At 36.4% G+C, this 15,321-nt stretch overlaps 3 protein-coding genes and 1 long non-coding RNA gene across 4 annotated transcripts; 1 reads left to right on the top strand and 3 right to left on the bottom strand.

Annotated features, from left to right (window-relative positions):
- The first annotated feature begins 427 nt into the window (after positions 1–427).
- Positions 428–7,758, top strand: LOC132293191 (tyrosine--tRNA ligase, chloroplastic/mitochondrial). Its single transcript, XM_059790554.1, has 2 exons — positions 428–2,070; positions 7,629–7,758. Exons 1-2 carry the CDS (start codon positions 565–567, stop codon positions 7,650–7,652), a joined length of 1,530 nt encoding a protein of 509 aa, XP_059646537.1. The 5' UTR covers positions 428–564; the 3' UTR covers positions 7,653–7,758.
- Positions 4,752–6,720, bottom strand: LOC132293193 (uncharacterized). The gene is made up of 2 exons (XM_059790556.1): positions 6,234–6,720; positions 4,752–6,018 (listed from the first exon to the last, which is right to left on the bottom strand). The coding sequence occupies exons 1-2, from the start codon at positions 6,543–6,545 to the stop codon at positions 5,995–5,997; spliced, it is 336 nt and encodes a 111-aa protein (XP_059646539.1). The 5' UTR covers positions 6,546–6,720; the 3' UTR covers positions 4,752–5,994.
- LOC132293192 (probable carboxylesterase 15) lies at positions 7,649–12,751 on the bottom strand. Its single transcript, XM_059790555.1, has 2 exons — positions 11,994–12,751; positions 7,649–8,220 (listed from the first exon to the last, which is right to left on the bottom strand). The coding sequence occupies exons 1-2, from the start codon at positions 12,665–12,667 to the stop codon at positions 7,914–7,916; spliced, it is 981 nt and encodes a 326-aa protein (XP_059646538.1). The 5' UTR covers positions 12,668–12,751; the 3' UTR covers positions 7,649–7,913.
- LOC132293195 (uncharacterized) lies at positions 8,907–11,987 on the bottom strand. Its single transcript, XR_009477798.1, has 2 exons — positions 10,575–11,987; positions 8,907–10,533 (listed from the first exon to the last, which is right to left on the bottom strand). It is a non-coding gene; the product is annotated as an uncharacterized LOC132293195 (long non-coding RNA).
- Positions 12,752–15,321: the final 2,570 nt, after the last annotated feature.

Below are 15,321 nucleotides of genomic sequence, written 5' to 3'. Positions count from 1 at the left end.
AGGGCAGGTCGTGGTGGCTGACCAGGGCGCTTGCGCGAGCTGAAGCAATGCCTTGGTGCCCCACTGGCCGTGCCGTTGCGCTAAATCTCTAGGCCCGTGACATTGTGCTCTCCTCACAACTCACAAGCAAGTGCTTCAGGGCTTCAGGGAAGGGAAGGCAAAGAAGGGAGAATGTGAGAAATACTCGGTAAGGTTAAAATTATCCTTTCCTTTTCTTCATAACTAATGTTATCTTTCCCTTTCAAACCCACCCCACTAGACATACCCTAAGTTATATATACCAGTGCTATTCTTTTTATTTTGCTTATGCATAGTACAAAATTACATTACAAGTTTTTATTTTTTCGGAAAGTTTTGAATTTCAGTGTTGTTTATTTTATTATTTTCTTCTTTTTATTTTTTTATTTTTATCAAAAGAATATTATTCTTTCTCAAACGCAGCCTAAGAATTGGGGCCAAGACACAGAGAGCAAATGGATTTGGTTTGAATGTGCGAGGGTTTGTTTCTCCATCTCCTTCCCCGTCTCCAAACATCCGTCTACAGAGGAAAGAGAGAGAGTAGAAATGGCGGCTATTACTGCTTCTTCTTCAAGAACCTTTCTCCTTAGTGCCACTCAAAGACTCTCTTCCTTCTTCTACTTGACTCCCTCTTGGAGACCACACTCCTTTCCCCTTCTCAACCCCAATAAACCATTCTCACTATCACTCTACTCTTCTTCTTCTTCAATCAATTGTGCTCAGGAAACCCTAGCTACCCAAGAACCACTAGAATCCTCTTCAATTCTCCGTCGCCCCAATTTAGTTGACATACTTCAAGAAAGGGGTTTGCTTGAATCCCTCACCGGCGACAATCTCCGGTCCGTTTGCTCCGACCCGTCTCTCCCTCCCCTTCGGGTATACTGCGGTTTTGACCCCACTGCCGAGAGCTTGCACCTCGGCAACCTCCTCGGCATCATTGTCCTCTCCTGGTTCCTCCGTTGCGGCCACAACGCCGTCGCCCTCATCGGCGGTGCCACCGCCCGCATAGGCGACCCCTCTGGCAAGTCCCTCGAGAGGCCCGAACTCGACATCCCTACACTAAACAAAAACACCGCCGGAATCGCCAACATCGTCCGCCGGATTCTCGGTCAAAACACTGCCGAACGAGGTGGCGCTAATTCATTCGAGATCTTGAACAATTACGATTGGTGGAAAGACGTAAAGCTTCTTGATTTTCTGAGGCAGGTTGGGAGATTTGCTAGGGTTGGGACGATGATGTCCAAAGAGAGTGTGAAGAAAAGATTGGAATCAGAACAGGGTATGAGCTACACTGAATTCACATACCAGTTATTGCAGGGTTATGATTTTCTATACCTGTTCGAGAAAGAAGGTGTGAGTGTTCAGATTGGTGGAAGTGATCAATGGGGTAATATAACTGCTGGCACAGACCTAATTCGCAAGATTTTGCAGGCTGATGGAGCCTATGGCTTGACCTTCCCTCTCCTCCTCAAGAGTGATGGTACCAAATTCGGGAAATCTGAGGAAGGAGCAATCTGGCTCTCGCCGGCAATGTTGTCCCCTTACAAGTTTTATCAGTACTTCTTCTCTGTCCCGGATGACGATGTTGTGAGGTTCCTCAAGACTCTTACTTTTTTGAGCATGGAGGAGATTGGTGAGTTGGAGATGGAAATGCAGCGACCTGACTATGTGCCCAATACAGCTCAGAGGAGGCTGGCGGAGGAAGTGACCCGATTCGTCCACGGTGAAGAAGGATTGGAGGAGGCATTGAAGGCGACTGAAGCTTTGAGACCCGGAGCCGAGACCAGGTTGGATTGGAAAACCATTGAGGGGATCGCTGAGGATGTTCCTTCTTGTTCTATGCCTTATGATCAGGTTTTGAACCTTTCTCTAGTTGATCTTTCGGTTTCTACTGGATTGCTAGAGAGTAAATCGGCTGCTCGTCGCCTGTTGAAGCAAGGGGGACTCTACCTGAATAACAGTAGAGTGGATGGTGAAGGCAAGAAAATTGAGGCTGAAGACATTGTGGATGGGAAAATTCTACTGTTATCTGCGGGCAAGAAGAACAAAATGGTTGTAAGAATATCTTGATTGTTCTTATTGATTGCTGATTATTTTATTTATGCATATAAAATTTTTCCTTGTTTTCTTTTAAATTTAATAATGCCAATTGCTTCTGTAGTTCCGTGATACAAAGTTTGAATTAATACTTTATCATGCGAAACCTTTTGCTTCTAGTTTCTGCATCCCTATGCTGTGAAAGCATTTTATATATGAATTAGACTCAAGTGAAATAACCACTCAGTTTCGCACTTTTTCTCATTTAATTCTTTCTCCTATCATTAGAATTGGGTGAGAAAGGTACATTCCTTTTCTTTTTGGAAATTATATTATAGGTTAAGCACTAAAATAGTTGTGGAACCAAAGGGAAAAAAATGGGAAAATTTTTAATTCTTCCTTTCTATTTTCCTTTTAAATTGTTATTACTTCTTTTTTTATATATTTATTTTTGGGGTTGGGGTCCTAGGGAGGGGGGCTTGGACTTGTGGGAAGTGTTAATGCTGATGGTCAATTATAGAGAAAGGGTTAAGACATTTGGTGGAGCTGCCATTTCAAGTTCAGCTGAGTTAAACTATAACCAGTTTAGCTCAGTTCACTTCAGGTGATTATAGTTTGCTTAACCACACTGGCTTCGTTTTTATTGACTTCAGGAGTCAGGAGGAGCCAATAATTTTTAGTGGGTTCCTGGTGCTTTTCTGCTTGATAGTACATGATCAGTTTATTCTTAGTTGAACTTCAAAAGTAGTTAAATTTATAAACAGAAAATTACATACAATGTTTTAAAAAAAAAATCAACATTCATTAATGAAATGAGCTTAAGAAGAAGAATTAGCTGCAGATCAAAAAAGAAGAAGAATTAACTGCAAGATGAATAGAGGCGAAGAAACTAGAGAGAGAACTAGAGGAATAACTTGAAGAAGAACATGTAGAGATCTACAACCTCACTGAAAAGAGGGGTGAGAAGCGAGAAAGTGAGAGAGAATAAACTTAGAGAATTTCACGCTGGAGGAGAGAGTGGCAAAGTAGCACTTCTTGCTGGTGGAGGAGCTCGCCGTGAACTGTAGAGGAGATCGACAGATCTGCAGGAATAGCTCGCTGGTAGAGAGAGAGGATGGACTTAGGGTTTGTGAAGAAGATTGCGGTTGTTGTTAGACAGAGAAGAACAAAATGGTTGCTACAGTGTATTTTTACTTAGCACTACAGTATAACCTCTCCCGCTGCCCCGCATCCACTACAGTACTTTCCTAAACATAAACAAAATAAATATTAACAAACTTGTTTTTTCTTTTAAATCTGTATAAATAAACTATATTCTTAAAAATGCTGAGGCAGTTCTAATTAGAAAAATGCTGATGCAGCATTAGAATAAACCAGCAGATTCATATTCTTGTGATCAATAGTGACAGATGTGTCTCATGGCAGCTCCAACAATTCGTTGGGTTGTTATGTATTCTTTGCAATGCTAAGATATTTAGGAATATCATGAAGATGACATTCATGTTGTATACACGGGTTAATCGAATCAGGTACCATGAGTCATTGCCTTTTATGTTAGTTTCGCCCTCAAGATCTTATCTAAGGTGTGATGTTGGATAAACAAGTTTTATATACTGTGAGCCATTTTTATGAGAAATATTCTAAGCTTGAAGATAACTAAGGAAAATGCACTTTAATATCTCATATTGGTATCAACAGTTTTTGCAATTGTAATTCCTACTAACTGCTGCAACTGGTGGATCCATTCTGGCCTAACAGAAACTGTTTGACATATGGGACCGAGCCAGCCCAGAAGGAAACTTTTGTTGTCTAGAAATACATTTATATATATAAATTTGTTACAATCAATGACGGTATAGTATTAGAGGCTATAAGTTAGTTTGGTCTCCTTTATTTGAGGTGCTGGGAAGAGTAGGTTTTATATAGACCTAACTTTGGCATTACTGATACAAAGTGGTTGCCCTTGTACTCAAAGTTGCGTAATATTGTGGTAATATGTATTATTATCATGTGTGGTTACTTAAATATAATATGATTGAAATAGATAATGATTTGACACCATGGTAATGTCATCAGGTTGCGAAAACTGCGTAAATGTCTAGTGTCAAACCCTGCTCCAAATGTATAGCTGAAAAAAATTGAGTTTTTCCAGCTTATTTAGGCCTCCCGCACTAGGCTGGCTGTGCAGCCGGTGGTCCGCCATAAAACCTTTTCAACTTACTTCCCATACCTGTTTGTTTTTTCAGTCAGAAACTTTTTTTTGCCCCAGAAAGTTTAGTACTCAGAAACTTGTAATGTAATAGCAGTAATGTTATTTTTTTACAGATCTATTTAGCATTTGTTTCTTTCAGGACAACGTTTCTGTTACTCTTTTTTGATTGGATTGCATAATCATTCTACTAGCTGTAAGTCGGTGTTCAGAAAATGAGAATCTGGACATAGCTGAAGTACTTTTTGCATACAGTGATTGTATTTTGGTTGCGAGGATGATTTCACTCTGTATGCAGTATATACTAGATGCAAGAAGTTGCATAATATGAAATTGGTCTATTGATACAGAAGGTTGAAAGAACAACTGCATGGTCGTAAAACACTAGGTGCTATTTTTTACTTTTGGTTCGAGAATCATAATCACTTCACCATACAATATATATCAGGTTACGCGCGTATATATTTTTATTTTTCATTTGCTTGCTAAAAAAAAAAATGAAAGCCTCATAAGAGTGAAACCAAAAGAACAAACTGAAAGCTAGTGAGAATTGGTCAATACATGAACAATTAAGACTAGTATAAACTGATGGATAACAAAGGAAAGTGTGATATATATTGGATCATTTTAAAGGAAATTTGAAATTTTTTTTTGATAAATACTGCATCCCCTTTATGGAACACCTAAGGAGAGTTAATTCTGTTGTTTGATGGAAGGTACATTTTGGAGTTGGTACAGATCCACTTCTTCTGTTTTCGCACCACTTGAGCCTTGGTGCCTGTTGTATGGTTTATAATTTCCAGAGGGTGGTGAGACCAATCTTCAACAATGTGCTCATCCAAATAATAGGGATACCTCCTCCTCCACATCCACTCCTCTGCCAAGAATTAAGGGAAACTTCTGCCAGAGTAAATCAGTTTCCTTCCAACAAAACACTTGGACTGAAGTAGAGGATGATCCTTGGGAGGCACTATTGAGTTTCGGGTTTCGGCCAATTTCTATTGCATAAAAAATAAAGGGGTTGAGATAGTTAGGGAATATATGATAGCATATGGTTTAAGTGAAATTATGCCGTGGATGTAGCGGAATGACAGAATAGGATTCGGCGTAATTGACACCAAATAGTTGGGAAAAGTCTTTGTTAAGTTTGAGTATATTGGTATTGAAGCAGTACAACTTTCTGTTGGAAAAGGCACAGGGGAAGGTATAGCATAGATGCCTCAGGTTTCCATCTATCACATTTGGTATAGGTATAGTTCCCGAATTATGTCCATCCATAAATCTAGATCTGCAAGCACCCAATATGGCATATAAACACTGACGTTTTTCAAATCCAAGCAACCCAGTGGAATAGGTTTACTTCGATTAACTTTGAACAGGTTTAAATTATTCAAGACCCAAATCTCCAAGAAAACTACAGTCCTCGAAAATGGTTTATATTACTTCCAGTTTCTTAAACCTGAGGACTGGCATTTCCATGTTTGGATGGATAAATTTAGACGCAAGTATAGAGTAAATCAACGAATTCTGCTAGTTGACACTCTAGTAGTTATCATGGTAGAGCAAGAAACTGTTTGCTCTCTGTTGTCAAAGAAAATGTCTAAAACTGAGAAAGCAAGGACTAATGATACTCCTTTCAAGTTGTTATTCACGACTTCTTCTCTCTGCAGTCAACAATAGCTATATAATGCCAGATCCTCACAAGGTCAACCATTTCCCCTCCCAATATCTCACGTTTGCCTTAATTTTATACTCTGCAAACAACAAATAGAAAATAATATAATTTCTCTGCAGATTAAAATTTCAAAGGAAATAATGTCACGATAAACAGAGTAGAAAAATCGACCATACCAACATCTAGCATACTACAAAAAATTGCACTTTACACGGAGATTTCCTTTCATATTTAACTTAGTTTAGAACAATTTTGCAAATCCTATAAGATGTAAACAGTGGTGTTGAGAATTACCTGTAACATTCTTTCCGAAGAATCCTTTCCCCCGAAATTGAAGTGTTGGTAGTTCTCTTCATCTTCATGACATTGGATCCACATGCGGGGCTGCTCTGAGATTGCAACCCTGTCTGTGTATTTGGAAATGCGGGTTTGATTGTAAACCCTTTGAGCAAGAATTCTCTTTCCTATGCCTTCCATACCAAAACCAGAAACAACCTGGCTGAAATCTGCAATCGATTCGCGTAAATCTGCCTTCAACCCCAATGGTATCCTCTTCATCATATCCAACATCTTTAATCCCCAAAACTCAATTGTGAATGCTCTCATCAATGTCTTCTGAGAAGCAAAGCATGCCCTTTTAGCTCAATGGATATGAGAACATTGAAAAAAACCAAGATCAATTGGTAGTGTCTCAGGTCTGCTGCATAGCTGTTGTTGAGTTTGTCTTCCCTCTATATATTTCATTTTTGGTCAACCTTTGTGAGATTTCTATAGAGCCAGCTGTTAATTCCAAGTTGCAGAATATGATACTTAAAAAAAAAAAAAAACCAGCTGGCATCATTGTTGAAGTAAGAGTGTGAAGATGACTTTAGGAGACAGATGCCTTGGGATCACACAAATCATGGCTCAATATGTCAAGAATGGCTGCTGTTGGGGTCCCAATCCATCAAGGAAAGAATTGTCCCCTTTCTTTCCACTTTTTACTTTTCAACAAGGGATTTGGGGGAGATATATGTAACAAATTTTAAATAATTAGGCTCCCACATGTATTATATCTGTGTTTGTTAGAATTGGAATTATCCAAATGCTTAAAGTATAGAGAAATCAATTATTAACATCATTATTATCTTAATCCCATATAAAAAATGGGATATGCTCATTCGTTTTGTTATAGTTTTCTATACCATATTGTCTTTTGTGCACCTCAGTTATCCTTGATTCTGAAAGAAAAGTTCGGATTTATTTAATTTTTTTTTAGAACAATCATTTATGGAATAGGATTGATGGAATTGATGTCTATTCTCACTTAATTAGTTGTGATTCCCCATTAGACTTGGCAATGCAGTGGAAAGTGAGAGAATACGGGACCCTCTTCTATGTGTTCCTGCATATCATGGAATACAAAATTATTTCATATTAGATCACTATGTGACATGTACACATAATTTATGAGTATTTGTTTGAAATTTTTGCACGCATGCTTAAAATTTGTTTAAAAAAAAAAAACCCTAAAATCTTATAATATATATATATATATATATATATATATATATATATATATATATATCTATCTCACTGTGTACTTCCATCAGTACACTTGCAATTGTTACTTCATTCCTTCACTCACTAATATAGACATTGATTTTCTGAGATTTCTAACATGAGGAATATTGCCATGTGAAATTACAGATACGAGGACTTCACGAGTATTGAGCAGAATGTGGAGATATAACATACATGAATTTTACAGGTACAAGGACTCATGCACTCAACAAATTAAGAAACTAGTAGTGACAATGTAGACTTGACACATCTTCAAAGCTACTTATAACTTTTATGAAGATCAAGATCTTCAAAACCAGACTGCTCCTCAAACTAAAACAACTCAAAATACACTACCAAAGATCAAACAGCTAGTAAACTTGCTGCCAACTTAACCTAAGAAGATAAGCGCATGAGTGAACGAACACACTCCTAACCAGAGTTCTCAGACATGAAAGTTTCAATAATTCTGAGCACTCCATCCGCGTCTTCCGAGAAGGGTTCATTTGTGAAGAAACCATGTTGCTTCCCTTCGAATACAACGTATTCGACTTTCTTCCCCAGCTCTTTCAACCTTCTTGCATAGTCCTCTGCCCTGTCTTTCAGCAATTCACTGCCTCCTACAACCACCAAAATGGGGTCAAGTGCCACTGCTTCAAGACTTGGACTCTGAGGCCCAAAGGGGTTTGCCAATGGGTGGTCTGCTGTACCTCCATTTGGTAGTGACAGCCTCCAAAACCTGTTGTAAGTTAAACACAACACAGAGAGTAGTGTCCAAATGTCACACAACCAACAAAGTGAAACATAGTCTAATATCATCTTAACAAGAAATCATGTTCAAGAAGAAGGATGAGAAGAAATAAGAAAAGGCCATGTGTTTTATGAATCAACCCGGATCCAATCCTGTGCCACTTTATCATTCAGTGCCACTGTCTTCAACTATTATATAATATATGAAACTTTACATTACTTTCGCAACAATTACATTACATTACATACAAAATAATTTTTTTATATATGTCTGTTACACTAACAATCTACACACAGCACAAACACATAATCCCATCTATAAGAAAAGGTAATACTTTTACTTTTATGTGTACGAGAACCTAAAAAAGAGGTAAATAAAAAAAAAAATACTAAATATGATAGTCAAGATGTTTTGTTCATATAATATATTCTAGTTAACAGATTAGTCCAAATTCCATCAAGATTGAACCATTCAACCATCTACAGGACTAATTAAACCCTATCCCTAGATAAATTTCATATATTTAGTTGGACTATTTATGCTGACCCTAAAATTAGCTAGTTTCTAGATGATAATGTATTTGCTTTCCCATTCGTCATGATGATATAATTGGATAAGGACAGGGTCATGTTATTATTGGATCAACCACCAACTTCTAATCCAATATTACTAGGAAAAAAAAAATTGTAAAATAAAATATCTGGGCGCATGGGGACATGGCCTACCAAATCATCGAAACGAGGAATTCAATGGATCACGAGTATGGTACTGTTGTCATGTGTTATGTTGAGAGAATAATTTATCAATTATTGGTGGATTTTAGTCACGGCCGAGAATGGACTTTTGCTGTTGATTCGACACCCATTTTGCGGCTCTAAATTTCTAATCCAAAGTTTTAGTGGCAACCCCAATTTAAAGAGTAGATAAGAATATAAATTGGTTTAATTTAGTATTTTTTACTAATATTGATTTGGTGGGTGTCATGTGGTGACCCTTATTTCCTTCTTGCTAGCCGCCTGTTTGGTGGAAAATTGTTGCAGGTTGCAACCATTTTCAACATTACCCTTTTGACCAAATTACTCTATACCACACATGCATACAAAGTCAAATTCAGAAATTATTAATGTGGTGGGCTAACATTTTTTTGGTGGGCTAATAATGGTAATATATATATATATATATATGTGTGTGTGTGGCTGGACTAAAATTAGGTACAGTAAAAAAAAAAAAAAAAAAAAAAATTTGGGCCTTGGATCCGCCGGTGAATGGAGGGGGTTGGGACCTACCTACCACTATGTAATTTAAAATAAATGTGTTAAAAATGAAATGAATGTGATGGTGGTCCATTTTCATTGATTGGTGACCCCCCAAATAAGATCCCATTTCATAAGAAATCCTCAAATCCCTAGACATGAAAGGTGGGAAAAGTCTGAATGAACTTTAGAGGAATGGTATATTCTATAAATAAAATCACATGTCCACTCATTACAAAAAAAAAAAAAAAGAATGACGCTAGATCGATAAGATCAAAAAGTTAACAGACAAATGTGGTTAATTGCTGCTAGTGGGCTCATTCATAGATATTCCATCACACTAAGGTCATGTTCCAACTTCAAGTGGGACGAACATTCTGTTAGTGTTATAGGATCATAGCCACATAATCCTAAAAGCATTCTTCATTGATGGATACATTTTTGTTTTGATCCTCTCTATTTCTTAATCTCTCTCGGGCTTCCTTTAGGTCAAATCCAAACACATGATTGCTATGAGCACCACAAGAAGAATCCAAAACCGGAGGGTTTTACTTCAATCAAAATGTACAAGAATTTGGTCTTATGATCGATCTACTAATATATCTACATTCTACAAGTAAATCAAAATGCACTCAAGGCTTTTAATATTCTATACTAACCCCTCTCTCTACGTTCATTTTTAACAAAGGAGCGACTCTTTATATAGTTACTAGCATGATTTTCTATAGCCAAATCAAAGTGATCAATAAATATACATGAGGCTCACACGCGAACGTGCTTATTAATTAGTCACATATGTCCCACATGTATCACAACTCTACCTTTAGAGCTATGATAGATTTGAGCCATTTAATTAGTCAGATCTGTTCCACTTGTATCACAACTCTACCTTTAGAGTTACCACAACTCTACCTCTAGAGATATGATAGATTTGAGCCAATTAATTAGTCAGATCTATTCCACTTGTATCACAACTCTACCTTTAGAGTTACCATAGATTTGAGCCTATTAATTAGTCAAATCTATTCCACTTGTATCACAACTCTACCTTTGGAGCTATGATAGATTTGAGTCTATTAATAACTCTACCACAACTCTACCTTTGGAGCTGTGATAGATTTGAGTCTATTAATTAGTCAGATATGTTCCACTTGTATCACAACTCTATCTTTGGAGCTATAATAGATTTGAGTTTATTAATTAGTCAGATTTGTTCCACTTGTATCACAACTCTACCTTTAGAGTTACCATAGATTTGAGCCTATTAATTAGTCAAATCTATTCCACTTGTATCACAACTCTACCACAACTCTATCTTTGGAGCTATGATAGATTTGAGTTTATTAATTAGTCGGATTTGTTCCACTTGTATCACAACTCTATCTTTGGAGTTATGATAGATTTGAGCCCACCACCTCTTCATCTTATATTCAAACTAAGGATAGCAATTTGCCCCATGGGGACGGGTACCTGCTCCACCCTGTCCCGTTTATAGCGATTTTGGGGGGCCGATTAGCTTATTTGGGCAAATATAATTTTTATTAGTAAAAACCGCGTAAGTTCGAGACGGAGGGAGGTCACCCCGCCCCGCCTCGTTTAAGTAGGTAAATTACTAAATTACTCTTATTTTATTAGTATATATAGTTAGCTCTAGAAATCATAGATCAGATTCACTCACTTTCTCGATCGTTCTAGAAACCAGCAAAGCCCTATGAACTAAGAATGTTTATACCCTTAAATTTTATTTTAAATTATTTGTTGTTCATTTTTTTATGAATTTCTTCAATAGTTATATAATTGTATTCGTAAAAAAAATTTAAAAAGAGGAAAAATTATGGAACTAAATAAGGCAGGGTAGGTGCCCCCGGGGTAAAAAAGTTAAACGGGGCGGGAATGGGATAGAAAAACCCCATTTAGCTATTTTTGGGTGTAGACGGGACGGGGTTTTCTAATCGGTTGCGGGGACGGGAGAGAGTACATCCGCCCAAAACTGCCCTGCAACCATTCCTAATTTGGACTCTCAATTTCAAAAAAAAAAAAAAATACAATTATTCTTAATTTTTTAATGTATGAAAAATGCTTCTCAAAATGATAGTACTTTGCTAACCACACATAAATACACATTATCAATGAACATTCAATACAGATGATATACTATTTCATTTTAAAATGAAAAGTTAAATGGTTCTGTGTGTTTACTTGAACTTTCGAATTAAAAAAAAAAATATTTGGTTGAATGATGTAATGACATCGTGTGGGCCTAAAATAAAAAGATTTATGGGTCATTTTTCTTTCATTATGTTTAATCTGTTTTGATTATAGTGATTTGAGATTGAGAATAAATAAATAAATAAAAGTAAGAAAACTGTAACTCACCCAATAATCATCGACTCAAATGGTAATGATCTATTCTACCCAAATAAAAGTTTGATTAGGACAATATTGTAGGGTGTGTTTGCTTCAACTTTTAATAAATAATGGGAAAAAAATTAAAAAATTATAACTCACCTGTCAAGGATGTTCAAGTTCAACATTGACTCAGGGGGTCCCTCCTCGGACTTTGTCCGAACGGTCCCACCAAAAAAAGGAGCCGATAGCACATAACCACGTACTCGTAATGGTGCCAACTCATTCGAATCGGACCTTAACTGAACCGCCAAATGATGTGCAATGTTCCCACCCGACGAGTCACCCATTATGAAAACCCGGTCAAAGTCAACAACCCCATCACACAACCATGTATCAGCACCACTTTTAGACACAGCCTGAGACTGAACCCACTTCACAACACAAACTGCATCATCCATGGCCGCCGGAAGCCGATACTCCGGTGCCAGACGGTAGTCCGGAGCAACGACAAGGGCTCGAAGCCCGGAAGAGAGACGAAGGCAACAGTTATGACAGTTGGGCCAGGTTCGCGAGCCGACACAGAAGCCACCACCATGAATGAAGAACACAATTGGGAGCTTGGTGGTGGTGGAAGTGGGCTGGGCCACCACCGGCTTGTAGAGGCGGAGATAGAGGCCGTGTTTTTTGTCATAGAGACAGTCTTTCCATAGGACAGAGCCATCGTCGTGGTCCGGAATGTTGAATTCTATGTCACCCGGCCGGACAATGGAACCATCACTATAGACTTGGAGGATACCTAGACAGTCTTCTACTATCTGAGGAAGGGAACCCATCTCTTTCTCTATCTCTCTATATATATATTTGTGTGTGTGTGTGGAATATGTGTTGTTGATAGGAGAGATGACTAGAAATGAAGCGCGCAAATGAGGTATATATAGGCAAGAATTGATAGTGGAGTAGTAAGAGAGATAGAGATATTAATTAATGGTATGACACGTATGAAGGATATAAATGTCATTTAAGTGGATAGTAGTGAACATGTTCCCATATGCATTCACGTCCACTGGTTTATCTTTCTCTATCCTGCATTTGTAAAAGGAGCTTTGTTTGGGTGGAGTTTGGGTACAAGGTAACATTATGAGCTAATGATCATAGGAATAACTAGGATTATAAATGCGTGTCTCTTTCTCTTCGATGTGCAAATTATTTAGTATTCTATTTTGTTACACAAGTTTACTGAGTCTGGAAAGTAACACCCAGCGTGGTAGATAAAATTGAAGGATCGATTAAGACCAAAACTTAAATAACACCTCCTCCATCAAAATCTTTAGAAATTCCTTTTTCTCTAACATATTATATATAAATTTAGCAGACTATTTTGTTACACAATTTAGTTTAATAAGCCTAAAAGATATCACCATCTGTGAGGCGGCTAGATTCAATTGGACGCGTAAATACCCAAAATTTTAAACAAGTCCTCCAACATCAAAATCTTTATTATCACATTTAGCATGCCTTTTATATATGTGTGTGTGTGTGCGTGTGCGTGTGTGTTTTTTTTTGGGTACAAAGTTCACCTCCGCCATTTGTTGAACCGGAGATATCAAGGAATGATATGGAATTGGATTTGGTTCGTACTTCATTGCCTCCATCAATCTTTCGTCTTATGGAGCTTGATGTGCTGGTAGTGTTTGCTAGTGTTTGTTCTTCCTTTTTCTTGTTGTTGCGAGGGAAAAAAAAAAACAAAAAAAAAAAAATTTGTTGAACCGGAGATATCAAGCCATTGATGGTACCAAGTGTGAACATATTCAGGTTCCACTTCAGACCATCTAGGTCTCTTCGATTTAACAAGAACAACATTGCTCAGTATTATTATATAATGTTTATTTATAAATATGCTCATAAAAATTAAAGAGACTATACATTAAAGAAAAAAATTATAATGTAAAAATAATAATTAGTTGAAAAAAAAACATAACAGAAAGAAGAAAACGTTGGCAGTAGTTATTTTTTTCCAAATGAACATTAAAGACTGTGGATTGCCTAAGTGGCTTAAGTTTTAAGCAGCCCCTGGTGTTATCTTTTACTTGTTAAGTTGTCCAAAATTCCAAAATTAGGAGCGCATTCATTTTATCGTCACTTTCATATATAGTTGTTTAATGTATAGAAGTAAAATTTTCAATAGCTTAATTCGAGGACCGTAAATAAAAGATATATATATAAAAAACTACTTTTCCACACAGACCACACCAAATGAGATTAAGATGGTTTAATTAACACATTTAAGTAACCAACAAGTCACCAACTGACCGGGACACTTAAATTTTTATTTTTATAGCATATTACATATTACATATTATATTTGATCCTAAGAGATAGAATTCACCATATTTAATATTCAATTAAATTGAATAATTCAAAGTATTGTCAAATTATCAAATCATTGAATTATCAAATAAAATATTAAATTCATATTAAAATTACTCAATCGAATTCGGATCAAATATCGATTCATTAACAAGCTGAGATTCATCCATATTAGCTTTTAGCCACATTAATATCTGGTGAATATATGGAGCGTGACTCTAAGAATCAAATATCTAATAATTGCTCTTCTTCTTTTTATTTCCTTCTCCCTCTTTCTCTAATTTACATTTCAATATTTTAAACAAAAATTACACCTCTTAACTGATTGAATTATCAGATTAAATATATCATATTCGACCACTAATGCAGTTTGTATTCCTTAAAAGGATTCGAATCAAATCAAGAAAGATATTATCCAAATTCATTGACAAGTCTATATGCCACCTTTTTTTTTGGTTAAAAAGTCTATATACCACCTTCTTTTCACATAAAACAGTCATCTCCAATAAAAGTAGTTTCTAATTAATGTATATAAAACACCATTACTTAGAGAATGTAATTACTTTTAAAATTAATGAATGTAATATTTTTGAAGTAATGATGTTGTATGGTAAAAAAAAAAAAAATGCATATGTACATCAAAATACAATATATATATTTTTTAAATGTACAAGAAAAGGTTGGTTTAACAAGAATAACAAAACATCCAATTACCGAAAGAAAAAAGCAATAACAAAATTTCCGGTCCGGTCGGTCACTTACACCTACCCTGCATGTGAAATTAATGTAAGATAAATAAATAATTGTTCTGAGTATGTTTTAATTGGAAGGGATTGATATTATATATATATATATACACACGCACACATACTTGTTTGTATACCTTTCGGTTATTAATTCATGTTTATGGTTTTCAACAGTAAAAAGGCGGCGTAAATTGTGCTCAACGTTTGACTTCACCAAGTGCTTAACAGTGTAGAGTGCCCGATGAATGGAATATTCACCACCCATGTGGAAGATATAATATATATATATATTATTTTACCTATTAGTAAATGATAAGTAAATGTAAATGTATATGTCTGGAATATGTTTATTATATATGTGTGCATGTTCTTGC

Source organism: Cornus florida, unplaced genomic scaffold (genome assembly GCF_030987335.1).
Source record: "Cornus florida cultivar Cherokee Brave unplaced genomic scaffold, ASM3098733v1 CherokeeBrave_3.0.0_Hap2_Chr02, whole genome shotgun sequence".
NCBI lineage: Eukaryota > Viridiplantae > Streptophyta > Magnoliopsida > Cornales > Cornaceae > Cornus > Cornus florida.
The sequence above is the reverse complement of the archived record's forward strand: the minus strand, read 5'-3'. Positions and strand labels throughout refer to the sequence as shown.

Bases quoted from the DNA above. Each gene is read 5' to 3' on its own strand.
- LOC132293191 (XM_059790554.1), top strand. From the start codon at position 565: ATGGCGGCTATTACTGCTTCTTCTTCAAGAACCTTTCTCCTTAGTGCC. The intron at 2,071-7,628 runs GTTGTAAGAATA...GTGAAATTACAG, and splicing joins CGGGCAAGAAGAACAAAATG to ATACGAGGACTTCACGAGTA.
- LOC132293193 (XM_059790556.1), bottom strand. From the start codon at position 6,545: ATGAGAGCATTCACAATTGAGTTTTGGGGATTAAAGATGTTGGATATG. The intron at 6,019-6,233 runs GTAATTCTCAAC...TGTTGTTTGCAG, and splicing joins CTTCGGAAAGAATGTTACAG to AGTATAAAATTAAGGCAAAC.
- LOC132293192 (XM_059790555.1), bottom strand. From the start codon at position 12,667: ATGGGTTCCCTTCCTCAGATAGTAGAAGACTGTCTAGGTATCCTCCAA. The intron at 8,221-11,993 runs GTGAGTTATAAT...AACTTACAACAG, and splicing joins AACTTGAACATCCTTGACAG to GTTTTGGAGGCTGTCACTAC.